Source organism: Diceros bicornis, chromosome 31 (genome assembly GCF_020826845.1).
Source record: "Diceros bicornis minor isolate mBicDic1 chromosome 31, mDicBic1.mat.cur, whole genome shotgun sequence".
Classification (NCBI taxonomy): Eukaryota; Metazoa; Chordata; class Mammalia; order Perissodactyla; family Rhinocerotidae; genus Diceros; species Diceros bicornis.
Window position 1 is genome coordinate 19,256,709 of NC_080770.1, and position 20,495 is coordinate 19,277,203.

The window sequence follows — 20,495 nt, forward strand, 5'->3', positions numbered from 1 at the left end:
GTTTACCAAGGGATTTACATTCTCTCCAATTAAGGACGATTGCTCAAAGGTATCCAAGTGTAGTGTTCACCAAATCCTTCAGGTTCTTTTCTAAATCCAAGTTGACTGTATTTTTTGGTCAAAGTAGAAACAGTTTTTGTTCATCTTCTTAGAACATACATTACGAATATAAAGTTCTCCTTTGGGTGATGGACCTGGGCTTTAAGAGGTCAGAGCGCCTGTTTGAGCAGCTGTGATAGCACAGACTTGCGTCATTCTAGTTGCATCCCTTGAGGATGATTCTCCACTGATGGAGGTGCTAATCTCTAATCCAGTGAATTTCCACCCACCTGCCCTAATAATAAGGTGTTTCCAGGGGCAAGAACACTGCTGGGACCAGACCAACATGCTGCTTCACAAGCAGATCTAGATCACAGTGTTAACCATGTAATCATCTGTTCCTACACTGTGATCTGTACCTCAGTCACAGAATGGCCACACATGTCACCATCCAGCAGAGCCATATGCTTCTAAACATGCATTGCTTTGTTTTTTGTCCCTTTAGAATAATTTCTTTTTAAAGTTCAAGAAGTTATTTGATGGCAATTGGTATCCTTGAGCAGTTCTGCGACATAAGTGGAAAGCAAGACTTGGTCCGTTAAAAGAATTCCTAACCTATCCAGATTGTCTACCCTGAGATAGTCAAACTGGCTTACACTACCTTCCAGAGTCCTGCTATTTCCTGACTTGCTGTTGTGAATTTTTAATTTTTGTGTCTCATTCGTAACTATTTTAGTACCTCCCTCATTGAACTCGTGGTGTCATTCAATCAGACTCCCATTCATTGGCTTTGATATCATTTAAATACTTGCTTACGCCCTGAATTAAAGGGTACTTTTCACTACGTTTCCAGCGCTGACCCTTGACTTGCTCGTGGTTGTAGTCCAGCCTACCAGGCAGGACATAACCATCAGAGGATGAGAAAAGAATTCTTTTATTCTTATTCTAATATCTGCTACTTCTAATTTTCAGCAACAATTGAAATTTTTGTCATTTTAATAGTCCAAGTATTGCTTGTAATACTCTAGGATTTAGAATTTCTGGAAGCAAGTGTAATTGCTCAAAAACCTAGTGAGCAAAGCAGTCCTTAGAGCTGCCATCACCCAGCAGTGGGAATGTCACACTCTCGTGTTAACAGACCTTCAACAGCCTCAAAGAGGGTTGAGAGACACACAGAGCTTTTGGGAAAAGAAAGATATTGTGAGAATTTAACATAAAATATCATGTTCAGAGACTCTCAACATGTTTCTCTGTCAAGTATATATTGTGCATTTTCATGGAGGAACATTGCTAAAAGTCATATTTGATGAAGCACTGCAACAACTTCGTCATAATTTTCCAACTTGTTAGTCAAATTATTTTTAAATGACCGAAGGTGTAATTGAAGTTGGGTTAACAAAAATTATCTACAAGCACTTACACATCAAATGAAGCTATGTTTAGGTACCCAGAACATTGAACTGAAGTTTAAAGATACAAATTGGAATACTTTATCTGCTACTTACTAGCTGTGGAACGTTGGGCATAAGGAAACTGCTCATCTTCTCTTGGTCTTATTTGCTCATCTGTTGCCAAGAGCTGAAAGAAGATGGCCTCTTCAGTATAGCCTTCCAAGTCCCTCAGGAGCGCAACTAACGGGAGCAATCTAATGTACATCCAGAGACCAATACATAGGGATTGTGGGGAATGTGGCTTTTAGCATTCCAGCACCTTCCAAAGTGAAGGTGAATGGAACGGGAGTCAAAGGAGCCAATGCAAAGTGCTAAATACGAGTGTGAAGTGTGGACTATATCTGTTCACAAGAAAGATTCAATTTTTCTTACAGGGAGATCTTTAAAGGCTTTACTAAATTGAGAAAGGAAAAAAAAGAGATAGAATAGAAATTCCTTGGTAACTGGTGTAGTTTCTACCCTTAGTGCCTGGCACTGAATTCTAAGCCATTTTGCTAAAAATATAGGAATAAAGTGATCATTTTATCTAATGGTCAATTCTTCAAATTTACTAAGTAAACAATATTTTAAAATATGTTAAAATATTCATATAGTTCATGCTAATTAATACACAATGAGATGTTTTGAAAAGATTTTGAAAATGTCTGCAAATGTTTTGGTGACTCATTGAAGTCTAGTCGAGATTTGTTTAATTTTAGTTCAATTTATTTTCACTATATGTGACCAAAGATCTGAGCCCACCAAGTTTTTTTGTACTTTGGTTCTATACATTGTAGAAATTTACTTATTCTTTCTAAAAATATTTATTAAGTAACTATTAAATGCCAGATATATTTTGGGTGTTTGAGATAAAACAATGAACAGAATAAATAAAGATTTCTGAGCCCCTGAGCTTAGATTCTAGTGAGGGAGAGGGAAAATAAATGATAAACTAACACGTAAGTATACAGGATGTTTTTCTAGAAGTTTATATGTACTATGAAAATATAAAACATAGGGGATGGTAAGGGGGATCATTAGAGCTGGGGGCAGTCTGCAATTGCAAATAGGGGGTCAGCTTAGTCTCCGTGGAGGGCATCACATTTCAGTAAATATTTCAAGGGAGGAGGGGCTCAGCCATGCATGAAGAAGTGTGTCTGGTGGGTTTGGAACCGTAAGCTAGCCAGTGAGGTGGGAACTGAGAGCAGGAGGAGATGAGGTCAGAGAGGGAGTGGTGGGTCCAGATCACATAGGACTTTGTACATTGCATTAATATTCATTTTTTATGAGAGTGCAATTCTCATCTGATTGCTTTCTCTGTGAAACAGAAAGTAAAGTCATTGGTTGAGACTGAGGAAAAAGAATAAGTTATTGGAGTTTTAAACACAGAGAGGTGGAAATAGTCCTTTAGGACATATAGTGCTTTATTACTAATAGTCCTAATAGTTGTCTAGTCACTTTAGGACAGTGAGAGAGTAAGTGGACTGTGCACCTGTGTGTGATGATCTAGCTAAATGAACTGTTCACTGTGATGGTGTAGCAGCATCAAGGGCTCCTTCGAGATCCAGGTCATGAATTTAAAGTGAAACCGGTTAATGTGGTCCCAAAATACCATGTACAGGACCAAGTACAACTTGATTAAAATTTACACAATCCATCAGCATTTTCTGAAGACAGGCAAATCTACAAAATCCTCCAGGACTAGATTAAATCGAGGGAGCGCCACCTGGTGGGAAAATCATGTAAGGGCCAAATTAGTCAAAGAGTTGTAGAGCGACAGAAATTACCACTTAGCAGGTTGTCCTAATCTGAGCAAAAATGAGTCTGTGTGGCTTGTTCCTCTACTGGGTTAGGAAATCATCCGGGAATTGGTCTTTATCTGAGTAGTTATCATCGCACTGGCTTAACTTGTTTGTCCACAGGTGTAACAAATTTCTCACTTTTCAAAAAATCTATTGTCACTTCTCTTTAGAAATAAGCTATTCCTTTTCCCCCCAGGTTTAGAGTCTTTGTCTCTTCATTTTTCTTTGAAAGTTCTGAACAGTGTTGTGTTTCGATTAAGTTCTGTAAATGGTGTATTTGGCACTTTCTCCAAACGGATTTCAAAACATCTTAAATCTGGCAGCAAGCCAGATGTGAAAGTGGCTACTGTTGCCCCAGCAGCAGTCTCTGGAGTATTATTTATTTCTGATCTTATCCCAAACATTTGTTGCTAACTCTTCCTGTAATTAGCAAGATTCCTCCACTTTATTGCTCCTATGACTGTAAATGTGGTTCAGGTCAGTGTTCTCGGGATAGATTGTTAAAGCCACTTTTCTTACACAGTTTCATTTTCAATTAGACTATGTTACAGTCCCAAGACTGTGGGGCTGCCTCACTTCTCCTCTGCTCTGTGGGTGACCTTTTCCAGTCTCAGAGGGCAGGACTGTTACCTAAGGTGATAGATATCTGACAACACAGAATGATTACATTGTAGAGCTAGCCCGTAAAATCAATTGGTCCTTTCCTTATGATGACGGCATTTTAGGATACATTTCTGATGTTTCTCATAGTGCATGAGGCTTTAAAAGTTATAGTACACTCTGCTTTAAGCCTGGTTTGAGGATGTGTTATAGGGGCCAGCACCCATAACTTTCAGGAGATTTAGTAGGGAGGTTGTGACTATATCAAGAGGACATTTAAATTTGAGTTTTTAATATTTGGTACAAGAATGGGAAAGCATTAAGATGGAAATTCTTTTGTGAAAAAACTCACATTTTACAATAAGGAAAAATGAGTTAATGTTGACTTTTGCTGACATAGAAATCATATTATTTGTATTGGCACATATATTTACCACTTCTGGTGGCCTTCATTCCTTCCAGGGGACCCAGAATTCCGTTTGATATTATTTACCTTCTGACTGAAGGGTTTCCTTAACCTTTCTTGTAGGGAAGTCTACTGTTGGTAAATTCCTTGACTTTTGTATTTCTGAACATCTTTACTTCGTCTTTGTTTTGGAAAGATGTTTTTGACAAGTCAAATTCTATGTGGACCATCTTTGTTGAGTACTTTAAAGGTGTTGCTCCACTGTCTTCTGGTTTACATTGTTTCTGGTGAGAAGTTTGCTGTAATTTTTATCTTTGTTCCTCTGCACATAAAGTGTCTTTTCTCTTAGGCTACTTTTAACATTTTCTCTTTATCACTGCTTTTGACCAATTTATGAGGATGTATCTTTTAGTGTAATTTCTTCCATGAGTTTTGTGCTTGGGGTTTGTTGTCTTCTTAGATCTGCGTATTTATAGTTTTCATTAAATTTGGAAAAAAAATTCTCCATTAGTTCTCTAAATATATTTTCTATCCCTTCTCCCATTCTATTCTTTGAGGATTTCAGTTACTCATATTAGGCTGTTTGAAGTTTTTCCATAGCCCACTGATGCTCTGTGTATTTGTTTTCAGTCTGTTTTTTTCATCATTTGTCATTTTAGATAGTTTCTATTGCTATGTCTTCAAGTTACTAACGTTTTCTGTTGTGGTGTCCAACCTTCTGCAGTATCTAATTATCTATTAACCTGCCACCCAGTATGTTTCTCATTTCAGTTATTGCATTTTTCACTAGAACTTTGACTTGAGTCTTTTTTTTTATATTTTCCATGTCTCTACTTACCATATTCAATTTTGTCTCTACTTTCTTGAAAATATTTGATAGAGTCATTCAAATTGTTTTCATTCATTGCTAATTTATTAATTCATTAATCATTACTAATTCTATAATCATTGTCATTTTTTATGTTGTTTTGAATTAATTGTTTCTTCTCCCATTGTTGTAGATTATGCATTTACATGTTTGGTAATTTTTGTTTAGAAGTTAGACATTATGAATTTTACCTTGGTTGCTGGATATTTTGCATTCCTATAATTAATCTTGAGCTTTGATAAGTGGGACCACAGCAGTATTTAGTTTATGGTTAACTTTTAATCACTACTCAGGCAATGCATTTCTGAATACTCTACCTGGTGACCTGTGAATTATGAGGTTTTCTATTCTCTTGGGTGAGAAATCCAAACTAATTCAGGTCCTGTGTGAGTTACAGGGGTTGCTTCCTCTAACAGCACTAATCCTTCCTGATGTCCTAAAGATACTCAACAATCTAAAGATCTCAACTCTCCACAAGTTACCCTACATGTTAAAGAGTTCCCAAGTAAAATTAGTTATAATACACTTTTCAACCAGACAAGTTTATTCATATTGAAAAATAAATATGCAAAACATGGGCAGATCTATTTGAACAAAAAATGGGAGGTATAGCACACAGCTACAATAATTACAAAATTTTTGTGGTATTAACAATAGAATAGGTGTATCAGTGAAACTGAACACAAACCATGGAATAGAATATAATAGGTATGAGATTTTGGAATAAGGTTAATGTGCTATCTCAAATTACCGGAAAAAAAGTTAATTATTCAAAAATGTTGCTGGGCCAGTGTATAGCTGTCTGGAAAAATATTCTTTATACCACGGCAAATAAAAATAGATAAAAATTGAAATGGAAAATATCTGTCAGTGTGGTCGAGGAAACTATGGTGAAATTGTTTTACAACTTTGTGGTAGAGAAGGCTTTCCTGATTATGACGCAAGAGCAGCTGGAAGTGAGAGGCTCCACAGCAAGAGGAAGCAGATGGGAAAGGTAAGTACTGAGGAGAAACGAGAAGGAGAGAAGGACAGTAAGATGGTAATTTTCTTGAAATTATTGTGAGGAGGAGCACTGTGCTTTATATTTTGGGAATCCCTTCTGGTCATATAAGTATTTGCGGAAAGACGTGAATGATCCGGGAAGCCCAGCCTCACGTTCTCAGAGGAGCTCGGCTTCCTGTGATCCAACGTGTTTGAGAATGTAGCCGTTCACAGATACCTTTTATGCCTGAGGTTTACCAAAACTCTAGGATTATGGGACCGGGTGGTGATTAGAGAAGGAGCATGTGTGGCAGCTGCTGTGCTGGGCTGGGATTCCAATAGTTTATTGGGTTCGGGAGGCAGAGAAAGATGGCAATTTGGGGGAGGCTCTGGGAATCTGACCCTTTTTGTATGTTTTACGTATTGACACCCTATAAGCAAGGTGAGGTATGAGTGCATTTATTTTTGCAAGAGTAAAATGCTCCAATGTTAGCCATAGTCATGAAAGCTGAAGCATTAAACAGCCCCAAGACAATTAAGAGATTTCAAATATTTAAATAAATGGGAAAATAGATTGATAGCTAGTGTGAATATTAAGAGAGTATGTTGGCTCCATACAATATCGGGAAGACTGCTATAGCCTTTTTGAGCTAAGAAATCTTTTCAAAAATTTAAATAATTTTAAATCAAGGAGAATAATCGTGGTTAGAATATGTTAAAATTCTTAATCTTCATATCAAAGTTTGGTTTTTAGCATTTATAATGTTAAGAAAAATAACATTTAAAAACTTTATTTTATTTAAAAATATTTAATTCTTTTGGATCAGGGACCTTCAAGAAAAAACACTCTTTGGAAATTTTTCACAGAAGATAGCGGCACATTAAAAAAAAAAACAAAAAAGAATGTCCACTGTGCCATCTCAAAATATCAGCAGGAGGAAAATTCCCAAAATGTACGATAGTATACATGGTAAATCATATTTTCCAAAAAAAAAAAAAAAAAATCCAGACATAATAAATAATACAAAAAGTACAAGGGAAAAAAAAATTAAGTTAGCGAAGGTCATTGATCAAGTTTACATCCAGGCAGCTGGTTGGTTTTGTCACCTTTGACAACTGGGATGGGAGGAGAAGTGGACAAATATGTGTTGAACATCATTTGCTTCATTCCAAGAACCCAGAGACCCTGAGGTTAGAGTTTGTTAACACCAATAACAAAATGGCCAAGAGCAAACAAATGGTGACTCCAAATCCAACTGAAGGCCCCTCCAACCTGAGAGCACATTTCATTATGGATTCCTATGACCTAATGGGGGGAACTCTGATCTCATGTTCCCAGAAACCTAGGTCCCCACACAATGTGCGCCCCTGAGCTGATTCCAGATATCACCGTGATGAGTTAACTTTATCATACACCACTGATCTTACAGTGACCTCCCTACATACTCAGGTGTGCTAGCACTCGTCTCTGATGCCACACAGCAAGAATAGAAATCTTGGCAATTGTTAGTTCCCAGTCTCATTCTAGTAGCTGGGAACCATGGGTCAAATTCTGTTTCAGCATGCCCTGCTGGGAAGCAATCCAGAGAGATCATTTTGGAAATCTTTGTGGGTAGCAGAAGTGGTGCGTAGAGCACCCACCATCCCTGAGTGGTTTGAGGAAGAGCTTATTTCCCTTCCCTCCAAAGACTGTGCATTTGTGACTCGACTCAGGCTCTTGCATCTTAACTTTTCTTTCTCCTCTTCGTCCTTCCTGCCACATCCTGAAAACTTTCCTCAACATCTGTTTGAAGGAATTCGCCAAGACACCTTCCAGTGGTCATTATTCTCTACAAAAGTCCAAACCAAATAAGAATAAAAAATGTTTTTAAAAGATAAATTCCATATAGTCTAAGCAATTTAAATATTACAGAATTAAATGTTAAAATTTAAATATTGCAGACCTGTACTAGCCTTATCAGATGATTTTCTTAATTAGTTTGAAGCAAGAAGAAGAAATTGGATTCCATTCTTTCTCAATGAGGTTTTAGATTTTTTAAAAAAATGAAGGAATAAAAAAGTTGTGCAATTTCATTTTGCCTTGTGATCCTGTTTGCTTGTTCCTGGAGTGATTTATTATCAGTTGCAGCTATGGCTGTCATACCAGTGTTCACATTTTGGGAAAGAGGTTAGGATTATGATTATAGATATTAAAAGAGTGTTGATCTGATTAATGTGTCATATGCAGAAGAAAACCAAAGTGAAGAAATTACAACAAATAAGGAGATATTCCCTCCAAGTCACACCTTGAATGTTCATCAATATTTGAGAGTAAACATTCATATATTAATAATGAATCTGAATGCCATGACTAACTTGTAGAAGTACCATTATGCAGATTGGACATGGTGGTAACCTACACAGTCACATCCCCGAAGGGCAGAGATGTCAGAAATGACACTGTGTAGACATTCAGCTCTTCAGCCTTCCAAATGCTGAAGTGGAGGCTGATAAATGATTTGGGCTGAATACCCAGGCTGAAGCTGGACTTCAGAGTATCCCTATTTAGAAGTCGTTTGCAAGATACTCAAATTTGACAAACAATTGTCTACACATTAAAAAGATACCCTTAGGGACCGACCCGGTGGTGTAGCAGTTAAGTTTGCGCATTTCACTTCGGCAGCCTGGGGTTTGCAGGTTCGGATCCTGGGGGCAGACGGACGCACCGCTTGTCAAGCCATGCTGTGGCAGCGTCCCATATAAAGTAGAGGAAGATGGCCATGGATGTTAGCCCAGGGCAAATCTTCCTCAGCAAAAAGGGGAGGATTGGTAGTGGATGTTAGCTTGAGGCTAACCTCCCTCACACACACAAAAAAAGATACCCTTAGGTGCCATGTATATAAACAATGGTACACACAAGTCTTAAATGTGAAGATGACACTGTGCCCATGTTCTGAATGAGAGGAATGAGGAGAATAGTGATCTTAGGAAGATGTTCTGTGCAAGGGCAGAGAGTTGGCATCAACTCATGGGTTGGGGAGAAAGGAAAGAGGCCTCAGTCACATTTCTTGACTAAACAGGGCACTGGAGACAGAGACACCTTCAAGGTGGCTGATGTAATGCCTTCAGAGAATTTTTTATTATGTTGGGAGAATTGAGCACTGCTAGCAAGAGCCATTTTCAGTAGCTTAATCATAGAATTCAGCTCTGAAGCTTCTTGCCAAGAAAGCATTGGTTGCTAGAAGAAGTTATCACTGGGGAGTTGATAAACAAAAGTGCCTCTTAGTGTGGAGATGGTTTTGGCACCAAGGATTCTGAATAATTAAAGCACTGCATCAGGCTTGGAGACTGAGAGATCATGTTGGAAGGAGATATTGACCACAGTTTGCCATACACCTCAGGGGATGCACTTTTTCTTTTTGTGTTTCATGAGCCAAAGGCGGGGGCTGGAGTTCCAAATAGTGTCAGTAAGTAAGGCTGATCTAAAGAACACACCACTGTCATTGCCTCAATATAGCTCATGACCCCAAGAAATTATACCTTAAACACTTGGCACATGTGTATAAAAGTCTATACATCGGATAATAAGTCATATTGGATTTTTTTATTAAAAACTTTATTTTTTAGACCAGTTTAAGGTTCACAGCAAAATTGAGAGATAGATACAGAGATTTCCCAAATATTCCCTGCCTCAACACATGCATAGCCTCCCTTAATATCAATATCCCCTACCAGAGTGGTACATTTGTTACAATTGATGAACCTACATTGACATATCATAATAACCCAAAGTCAATAGTTTACCTTAGGCTTCTCTCTTGGTGTTGTACATTCTGCTGGTTTGGACAAATGTATAATGACTTGTATCCATCATTATAGTATCATACAGAGTGTTTTCACTGTCCTAAAAATCTTCTGTGCATCACCTATTCATCTCTCTCACCACGTCTTCATATTGGGTTTCTAAATTATGAAATAGGATGAAGGTAAATCTATCTATCTTTGAGTTCCGCACTTTTAAGGAACTTCTTACAAGCTAAAGTACCTGCAGACAGAGTCTGCTTTTAGAAGGTACCAGGTCCTCTTAGAACTCAAGGTTCTGGAAGTTCATCTATTTATAGAGCTCTTTAACAATCAATAAGAGAGTAAAGATGATACATCTCACTGTCATTTTCCAAACAGAAGATCTTATTCTGCTTGGCTAGACTTTTGAACACAGCCTATATTCTAGAGAAGAAAGAACTTTATGATATCATACAATACTCTAAGATCCTTAATTACAATGCCACTCCCGACCTTTGTAAGTCATCTTTAATTAAATAGGTATGCAGGAGTAGATGGAAATATTTTTATAAATATGCTTTTCGTTAGTAGAAGGATAATCATATACCTCGAATCTAAGTTTCTAGATCACATATTCCAATAACATTTAATAAATAATGGGAAGTCTTTCTGCCTCAAAGAAACTCTCTTTCCTTCACAGGACAACAGGCTATTTTAGTGTTCAAAGATTTTATTCCAAATATGACACAAAGTGGCTAAGAATTGACATTTTAAATTGACATTAAGAAATAGAAACCACTTGTGATAAATCTATAGTTCCTTGTTGAGGGATTCTGCAGCCCAACCATAGAACCTCTGGTTTCAAACCACCTTCCTTCCCTGATTGAACTTGCAAATAAATTATAAGAGCTAGAAAATTTGTCTCCTAACGCACAGAGGGGCGATTTAGGGAGCTGGGTGAGAGCAGAGCACTCTCTGCTGATCCTCTTCCTCTTTTCCCACAGACACTATTTGTTTCTTCTTCCTGTTCTCTGTCATCCTCCCTGCCATCCATTTGTGTTTTCCTCTTTTCCCCTGGTATCTTTGGTCAGCCTGACACACCTAATACCCTCAAACCCTTGTTTGTATTTGGTTACTGAGTTTGAGGAGGGTTAACTTACTCTTCTATGGGCTAAATGGATGAAGCAAGAGTTAAATTTATTATGGAATCTGGGATGTTTCTGATTAGCAAAGCAGAGGAAACTTTAGGGAATGCCACTCTCTAGGATGCTAATATTGTACATCATTATGACTTAAACTATTCCCTTAGGAATTCAGAAAGGGAATTTTCCCCCAGTATTCTGTGGTATGGCTGCTTTCAAAAAGGGATGGAAAGACTTGACACTAATTTAGAATGCTCTAACAGGTAAGTGACGGATTATTTACATCTTTTTACTCCGAAAGGCATCATTACAGAATAATCCAACATAATTTTTAAATATATTTCTATATATCTTGTGACTGCATTGTTCCTACTTCCTCTGAGAAATAAAGAGAAAAAATAAATAATGTTTTTAAATGTTTGCTGTTAATGCAGTAAATGTGTAGAATGGAATATAAACTTTAGAATAAAACTTTAGAATCATTTGAACTCCACAGATATTTTATGAGTATCAGGTATGAGCAAAGCCATCATTGTTGTGTGTGGACACAAGGATGCATACCATGTCCTAAGGTTTATTACAGATTCTTGAGATGGCAGAGTGTGGAAAAGTTCACAAATGCTTTTCATGTAAGGTGACTGAGCAAGGTAAGTCCTCACAATGGGTGTTAAAAGTTAGAAGAGATGATTATGCCTGATTAGAAATTAGAGCAAAGGTCAATAGGGGTAGTGACTCTGACATAGCTTCTGGAGAATGACAGCTTTTCCATCACCAAATGATACATTTAAATAGAATTTTGCATATCACAGTATAGAATTTGCATGTTTCAAAAATGATAGCATAAGAATATAATTTCAGTTGATATGCATTTCAGATTTAGTTTGAAAGGCTAAATAACTACTCATGGAAAGTTCAGAGGAAAATGACAATGTGGAGGCTAAAATCTATATGATGAAAGTGACAGGTAAAGTGTGCCATACATGTGGGAGGGGAGTTTCTTATAATTCTTTAATTCGAGCTTTTGAGGGATAAAGAATCTTGGGACAACTTGTTCACCTTTGCACAGAGAATGGTAAATTTTGCATAGAAATAATATGTGTGTAGGAATTCTCTCAAAGATAGAAGTCTAGTGTAACCGAATCAGGGAGGGTTTGGTAGTTTAAGAGAGAGTCCTTAAGGAAAGCAGTGATTCTCACTGGGGCCTCTGCAATAAAACAGATCTTTAGAGTAGAAGCGTCCACCCAAGACTCTATTCCACCCTCATCTATTTTCTGCCTTTTTCTGTCTGCTTTCCTTTCAGTTCTCCTCTGTCACCTCCCCACCCAACACATTACCTGTTTATTATTGTTTTGACTAATTTAGCCACTCTATAGTTGGCGAAACTTGTTTGAGGTAAGTACGGTAGTCATCAGAATATGTACTATTTTGTTAGTGTTGCTTTGTCTCCAGATCATTGTTACCCATTTTTGTGTCAGGTTCCTTTGAGAACCTGATGAAAGGTGTAAACACACCTCTGGAAAAAATGGACCTACAGTCATCTACAAAGACATGCACACAAACATACATCAATATCAGGAGGATATGAAAAATGCCAAGGCTCTCCCTGCATTCTTTAGCTGCCAAGGATTCATGTAAAGAAACGTCAAATGTTTAAGATGATCCTTTTTATGGGTGTCAGAGTCCCCAAATCTTACATGGCTTTGTGGCGCTGTTCAGAGTACAACATCTTCCACTCCAGGTTGTGGAGCTGATTTACTAAATTATTTAAAAATCATCTCAGGTTTTTTTCTCGGTTTATAAATTGGGAGCATGTTTGTCTGTCTCTCCTACATAATAGATAGAAGGCCACAGTACATTAATGATGTGAATGCATTTTGTAATCAGAATAGTACTAAAAAAATCAGATAAATATCATATGTTAAGAGGTAATTGAGAAAGTTAAATTTAGAAACACTAAGCACCTATGTTGTATAAGGCATTGGATTTTGAACTATGGAGAATAAAATCCTGAAAATATTTAATTTTCAAAGATTCTTATCCAAGCAGGAAGCAAAGGGAAGCACACACAAAATTGAATTTAAGTAGTAGCACGTAACATTATAAGAAAAGCTGTAAAAGAAGCCATTAGAGAAAAGGAGAGAGAATTTCCTTTATTGCAATCCAATCACTGAAGGCTGCCAGAGAAGTTTCTTGGAAGTTGGGTCCTGAAGTTTCGAGACAGTTGAAGTAGTTAGAAATGAAATGACATTCCAGGAAAGAAGGAAACTGATGATTAAATACTTGCTAAGAACTCACAATTATTAACCTGTGATGAACACATATATATTTATGATTCTTATTTTATCTTCAAAATATATGTCCAAACGTATAAATAAGCTTGTTCTAGAAATGAACATTCTAATGGGATTGGTAACATACAAATCAAAAGCCACACACAACAGTGGAGTGGCCACAATCTTAGGCGTTATTTTCAACTACAAATATTTAATGATGGGGCACTCTTTCGAATGAATAAGGAAAGAATAAGCCTGTTGTACAGATGAAGATACCAAGTCTCCATTTCCTCATAGTTTAAGGTATTTGTCAAAAATTACACAGTCCAAAGAGCATTTTTTTAAAAATCTGGAATCCTACATTAAATTACTTCATCAGACACTTTCCCAAAAGTAGTTTTTGATTTGGAGAAAGATAAGGTATAGTTCAAGTTTGCTGAGGAGAAGAAAATCTACCAAAGGAGAGGAAAAAATATACAAGGGAAATTTTGTATCTGTTCAGTCTATCACAGTCTGTGTTTTGGCCACTTGCAGCTTTCAAGACTGTATTGAAGGCATGGATGGGATTGAGGAAGAACACAATGGGATAACTAAGTCTTTCAAATTATATCTAAATACATCATATTTCAGCTTATGTTTTTACTTGCATGTAGTGTCCTTTTCAGCACCATCTTGACAAGAAACATCTAGAGAAAAGATTTTGTTCTTAGAAATGAAGCCAGTGATAATATTCCTTTCCATATTCAAAAAAATAAAAGAAGTCTTCATTGAAAGAAGTGAAATTTCAAAGTTGAATAATTATTGACTTTTCCAGGACAGAAAACAAGTGGAATGAAGTCAGTTACTATCTATCCACTATTCCTCTTGTGTAAAATTATATCCCTCCTACTCTTCTGAATCTCTGCTTTGCTACAAGAATGTGGAGTTTTCAGGTACCTGGATAATACCAACTCTACTGGGAATTACAACCATGATCTGATTCTCCATGACCTGCCTGGTGACATCTCCACAAATGACCTCAAATCTAAAATGCTTAAACTAAACACTTGAATTGTGAAAACATGAACAATTGAGTAATAATAAACCCCTTTATATGTAACCTCATGGACTTTGGGTCCACTGACAGACATTGTTAAGAAATGGGAAAAAGGAAAATGGAAATGGGAATATTTGAGATATTACCCACTATCAAAGAACATTCACTTCTCTAGATTAATATATGTCAAATACTAAATATCACAAGGGTGCTTCAAGATAACAGCATATTATTTAGAGGCTGTGTTTCCTGTTTCTCTTTTCAAGCTATGATATCTGCCAGTGAGTATGTAGTGAAGTGGAGCATATTAAATATTTATAATATATACATTTATAGTAAGTATATATAACAAATATATGGTGGGTAATATATACATAAAGAAGACATTCTTTATGGGGTAAGAGTAGAGTGTGATTTTACAATTATATCATGAACTTCCAAAAGCAGACAAATATTTCCAAAATGCCAAATGACACCATCCAAAAATGGGCTCCAAGATTCACTGAATATGGAAATATAAGTTAATAATAAAATGGAGCCATAGCTGTTAACTTTATATTAATTGATTTAGCAAATTTACTCAGAATCATGTAGAAGCCAAAAAGGGCTATATTTGAAGAGTGCCATCAGAAAGCGTAACATTCACAAGCTTATTTGAGATACATAATTACCCTATGAAGTAGTGATTACAAATTGTGGAACAAAGGTTTGAGATGACTTATTAGGAAACCATAGCTAAAATGTCCATGATGAAGAATATTTATTTTTCTTAAAATGTTCCATAACATCACATATCACACCATTAATTAATTCCTTCATGTTTTGCAGATAACTCATTTCACACTCCCCCCTACACCTCATCCATGAACATGCAGCTGAATAACAATGTGACTGAGTTCATTGTGCTTGGGTTGACCCAGGATCCTGTTAGGAAGAAAATAGTGTTTGTCACTTTCTTGCTTTTCTATTTGGGCACATTGCTGGGTAACTTTCTGATTATTACCACCATTGAGACCAGCCGGGCACTTGGAAGTCCAATGTACTTCTTCCTTTTCCACTTATCCTTATCTGATACCTGCTACTCTACTTCCACAGCCCCTAGAATGATTGTGGATGCCCTTCTGAAGAGTGCCACTATCTCTTTCAGTGAGTGCATAATTCAAGTCTTTTCATTTCATTTATTTGGCTGTCTGGAGATCTTCATCCTAATCCTCATGGCTGTTGACCGCTATGTGGCCATCTGTAAGCCCCTACACTACATGACCGTCATGAATCAACAACAGGTCTGTGGTGTGTTGGGGGCTGTGGCCTGGGTGGGGTCTTGTGTGCATTCTTTAGCTCAGATTTTTCTGGCTTTGAGTTTACCTTTCTGTGGTCCCAATGTGATTGATCACTTTTTCTGTGACTTGCAGCCTTTGCTGAAACTTGCCTGTACAGACACCTATGTGGTCAATCTATTCTTGGTGTCCAATAGTGGGGCCATCTGTACAGTGAGTTTTGTCATGGTGATGTTCTCCCATGTTATCATCTTGCATTCTCTGAGAAACCACAGTGCTGAAGGGAGGAGAAAAGCCCTCTCCACCTGCGTTTCCCACATCATCGTGGTCATCTTGTTCTTTGGTCCATGTATATTTATATACACACGCCCTGCAACTACCTTTTCCATGGATAAGATGATAGCTGTGTTTTATACACTTGGAACACCTTTTCTCAACCCTCTGATTTATACACTGAGGAATGAAGAAGTGAAAAATGCCATGAGGATGTTATGGAGCAAGAAGTTGATCTCAGATGACAAAAGATGAATGGAAGTTTCAAATTCTTCTTCATCATTTGGCTTGATCTAAAAGTCCGTAGAGAATATTATCTTCTTATTGTGGAGTTAATATAATCCTAACTTGGGACATATGGTTTAGTTGTTTTGGGAATATAGGGAATGTGAACACATACACCAGTTAGTGTTTGGTCAATTTTATGTAGAAGATACAGCACAACGTACAAACAGCCATGTAAGACATGTTACCTTAGATGTTGATCAGCGCTGTGTCTCTGCCTCTCTTCCCTGCCTAGTATCACGACTGGTTTTGATCTAATGTTTGCCTTGCTCTCCTTCTTATTGACTTCTGATGTTCTCTACTTATAGTTACACATCTATACTCTTGTATTCACAGCCTGGCAGGTTTTCCTACCAAAAAATTCATTTATTAGACACTGTGGTCTTATAATGTTTGATCATAAACCTTCAACTTGGTTGTTCTTCCTGACTTAGCAGAAAGTACTAGATTCAAGCAATTGTAGAATCTTCATGTTTTAAGTGATGATATATATATAATCTAGTCAGATCCAGTCTAGGTGCTGCCCCGGATACACTCTGCCTAAAATGTCTTCTGGCCTGCTTTTAACATAGAGCTCCCATGGCTACTATCACCACATCTCTTGCAGACAGATATTATGATCCAATTTTGGTCCAGGATTTTACAATAAACATAATAGAACAGCAAAGATGACTGAGTCTACAACCTCACCAGGATATTTTATTGAAGTCAATGTTCTGATCAGGAAAGAGTGGGACTCTGAGATCTAAATAGACACATTTGTGTGGGAAGGATGAGAACCATGAACTCACAAACGATCTTACATCCTCCTGGTTGTCATAAGTAGTTTCCTCTCTCTTGAAAGAGGGGAAAGAACAGTCTTCCCTAGCATAGACCCCATGCTATTACTTCATTTGAAGAAGTTGTCATGCAATGATATTTGTTCTCCTCAAGAACCTCCTCCTACACCCCTTATTGCCTTCAAACAGCTAACCAGGGGAAAGTCACAGGAAAGTTCAAGCAAGAAAGTATACTCTTGCTCTAGGAGGAAATGATATGCATGAGAAAATTGAAGGACTTGACTACTGTGTACATGGGTGAACCAGGGGAGCACTTGATTATGGGAGGTGTTAACACAGAGTGGCAGAATATAAATCTGGGGTTGAGGTCTATCCCAATGGGGCTTTTTCTGTGGACTCAAATCATTGGAAATGCCTCAGCAAGTAACTATGTGATTTGCTTTATTCATATAACTATCTGTCAGATCTGTGGGAAAGAACTACAAGACAGAGTTGCTAAAAATATGAAAGACTCAATAGTCATTCTCTTTTTTTACTCTTAGTTATTGGAAATATCTTAAAAATCTATACTATTCTTGGGTGTGATAGCTTAGGAGTGAATATGATTTGAACTTAATTCATGTTTAGAAGGCCCTAAAGTAAATTGCTTGAAGAAATTAGATCCCAAAGTTTCTAGCTGGAAAATTTTGAAGTATATCATCAGTGTGTTCATATTCAAGAGGAGATAAAATAAGCCCAACTAAAAGAATGGTGGGCTGACTGAGATGACAACTGTGGATTAAACATAGGTTCTGTGAATTAATTAATTAATTCAATTTTTGTGTTTTTTAGCATTCTTAGAAACATCTTCATTACAAGTGTTCTTAAACACTTCTCTACATGCATTGCGGAATGGGTATAATTTCAATTCACTGACATTACACTGTTCTCAATGTGGTTTGCAAGTTCTTATTTTTTTTAATGGCAATCATATTAAAACATATAAATGTATGAAATTAACATAGTGTACACCTTGAATTTACACAGAGTTATATGTCAAATATATTTCAATTAAAAAAAAGCATAAGTTATTTTTAAAAGGGCTATCTTGTACATAAATCTTGACTCAAACTTTGGTGGAACTAAGGTACCTTCTTGGGCAGTGGAAGGAATCCCAAGATGTGAAATTCCTTAAATAAAATTTATTGACTTTAAATAATTTCACCTGATGTTACACATAAAAAAAAAACTTTACACTTAAAATATATATAAGTCTAGAGACTGAAGAATATTTTGACATGAAGCACTCACCCTTGACTTGAAATTTGATATTGTTAGGGGTAGAATTGTGTCCCCCAAGAAAAGAATATGTTGGAGTCCTAATCCCTAGTACCTCAGAATGTGACCTTATTTAGAGATAGGATCTTGTAGTGTAAGTGCATGATAATCGGCTTTTTTGATTGTAATGTGAGTGCATGACATTAAGCTTTAGATTGTCTAAGCATCCATTTCAAAGACGTCCCTCTCAAATAAACTCATTGTCAGCTACACAACTAGATAAAGAGCCAGACTGCCCTGTCCATGCAGTTCCCCTTTTAGAAAGCCCTGGTGACCTATAGCTGACCATTTGAATGACCCTACGTTTCTGTTCCTGTGCTTTAACCCCTCTCTTAATGTTTTAAATTCATCAATAAAGAGTGAACTGGTAAAACCACAGGCACCCCACTCTTGACGCCAATAAAGTTAGAACTCCAGGTCCATGAGCTCTCTCTCTCTCTTTACCTGTGACCTCACTGTGTAGTCCTGGCTGTGCCATGTACCCTCCATGACCTATGAGTAATAAACCTTTTTTCCAAAGTCCCCTGATGATCGTTGCTGAGGTGTGTCTTGTAATCATAATAAGAACAACAGGATCTGTCCAGCAACAACATTGGCTCCAGTGGAGGAAGTGTCTGTGAGGGCTCTCTACAAGCAGTATGACTCAGTTGAGAGCCCCCAGGCATTCTTAGCTGATAGCATCACCATGATAGCCTGAGACCAACACAAATCAGGTCTTTACAGAGGTAATCAAGTTAAAATGACACCTTTATGGTGAGGTCTAATCCAACATGACTGGTGTCCTTATAAAAAGGGGAAATTGGACGCATATAGACACACACACAGGGAGAAAGCCATGTGAAAATAAAGGCAGAGATTGGAGTGATCCATCTCCAAATTAAAGAATGCCAAAGATTTTCAGTAAACCACCAGAGGCTAGGAGAGAGGCATGAAACAGATTCTCTTCATAGCTCTCAAAAGGACCTAACCCTTCCAACCCTTTTATTTCAGACTTTTAGCCTCCAGAACTCTAAGATAAATTTCTGTTGTTTAAGCCACCCAGTTTGTGGTACTTTCTTATAGCAGTGCCAAGAAACTAATACTGATGTTCTGACCAGAACATCTGGATCTGGATCTTTAAAGCATAAACAGGATGGTAGTTACATTGTTGTTCTGCTGCTGCTGTAATAAATTAACAATCACCTAGTGGTTTAAAACAACAGAGATTTATTTTCTTACAGTTCCGTAGGTTAGAAATTGAACACAGGTCTCACTGGGTTAAAATTAAGGTGTCAACAGGGCTGTGTTCCTTTCTGGAGGCCCTAGGGGAGACACCACTTCCTTGGATTTCCACCTTCTAGAGGCTGTCCACCTCCCTTGGCTTGTGGCCTCTCAACTCCATCTTCAATGCAATCAATGTTACATCCATTTGACTATTCTTTTATTGTCATATCTCTCTCTGATTTTCTTTTCCTCCCGCCTCTTCTACTTTTAAGAACCCTTATGATTCATTGGGCCCACCTGGATAATCCAGGATAATCTCTCAATTTTAAGGTCAACTGATTAAGAACTTTAATTCCATCTGTAATCTTAATCTCATTTGCCATGTAAACTAATATTGTTCTAAATTCCAGGGATTAGATCATAGGCATCTTTAGGGACTGTTATTCTGCCTACCACAGTACACCTCAGTAAATTAAATGAAGATGCAGGAAGTTTCTTGGCATAAGAGATTAGAAGACTCAGATTTGTGAGAATGCTAGAATCTAAGGCCAGAGAATCCACAAACTGACTGTTTTCTGGAAGGGCCCAGAAAATGCTCCCTTCACTAATACAATAAAAATGTACTGGTACAGAGAGCACAAACATTTTTGAGAAGATTCATGGGATTAATAGATAAAGATTCTCCCCTAGAACTTTGTTGCCTTGTATTATTAGGAATGGTGGGATTCTAGAATAACAGGTAGCAGCAGTCAATAACTGCTAGAGGGAAAGTGGATACAATTATCGAGACAGCAAAACTAAAGTGCAACGAGGTGCATTTTCTTGTAGGGCTCTATACAATGGCAAATACACTACAATGTTTCTAGGGACAAGATGGATAGAAAGCCAACTAAATGGATAAACATACAATTAAGATATTGCAGGACTTGAATAACAGCAATAAGAGGAGCTGAGAACAGTAATGTCAGTCACCACAGTGGAAATTTGTGGTCCCTGACCCAGGGCCAGAACTAAATGAATTT

At 37.3% G+C, this 20,495-nt stretch overlaps 1 protein-coding gene and 1 non-coding gene across 2 annotated transcripts; both read left to right on the forward strand.

The window, feature by feature from the left end:
- Positions 1–15,208: 15,208 nt before the first annotated feature.
- LOC131395703 (olfactory receptor 4C16-like) lies at positions 15,209–16,144 on the forward strand. The gene has a single exon (XM_058527542.1). The coding sequence runs from the start codon at positions 15,209–15,211 to the stop codon at positions 16,142–16,144; it is 936 nt and encodes a 311-aa protein (XP_058383525.1).
- Positions 16,145–17,314: 1,170 nt separating this feature from the next.
- Positions 17,315–17,445, forward strand: LOC131395901 (small nucleolar RNA SNORA18). Its single transcript, XR_009216403.1, has one exon. It is a non-coding gene; the product is annotated as a small nucleolar RNA SNORA18 (small nucleolar RNA).
- Positions 17,446–20,495: the final 3,050 nt, after the last annotated feature.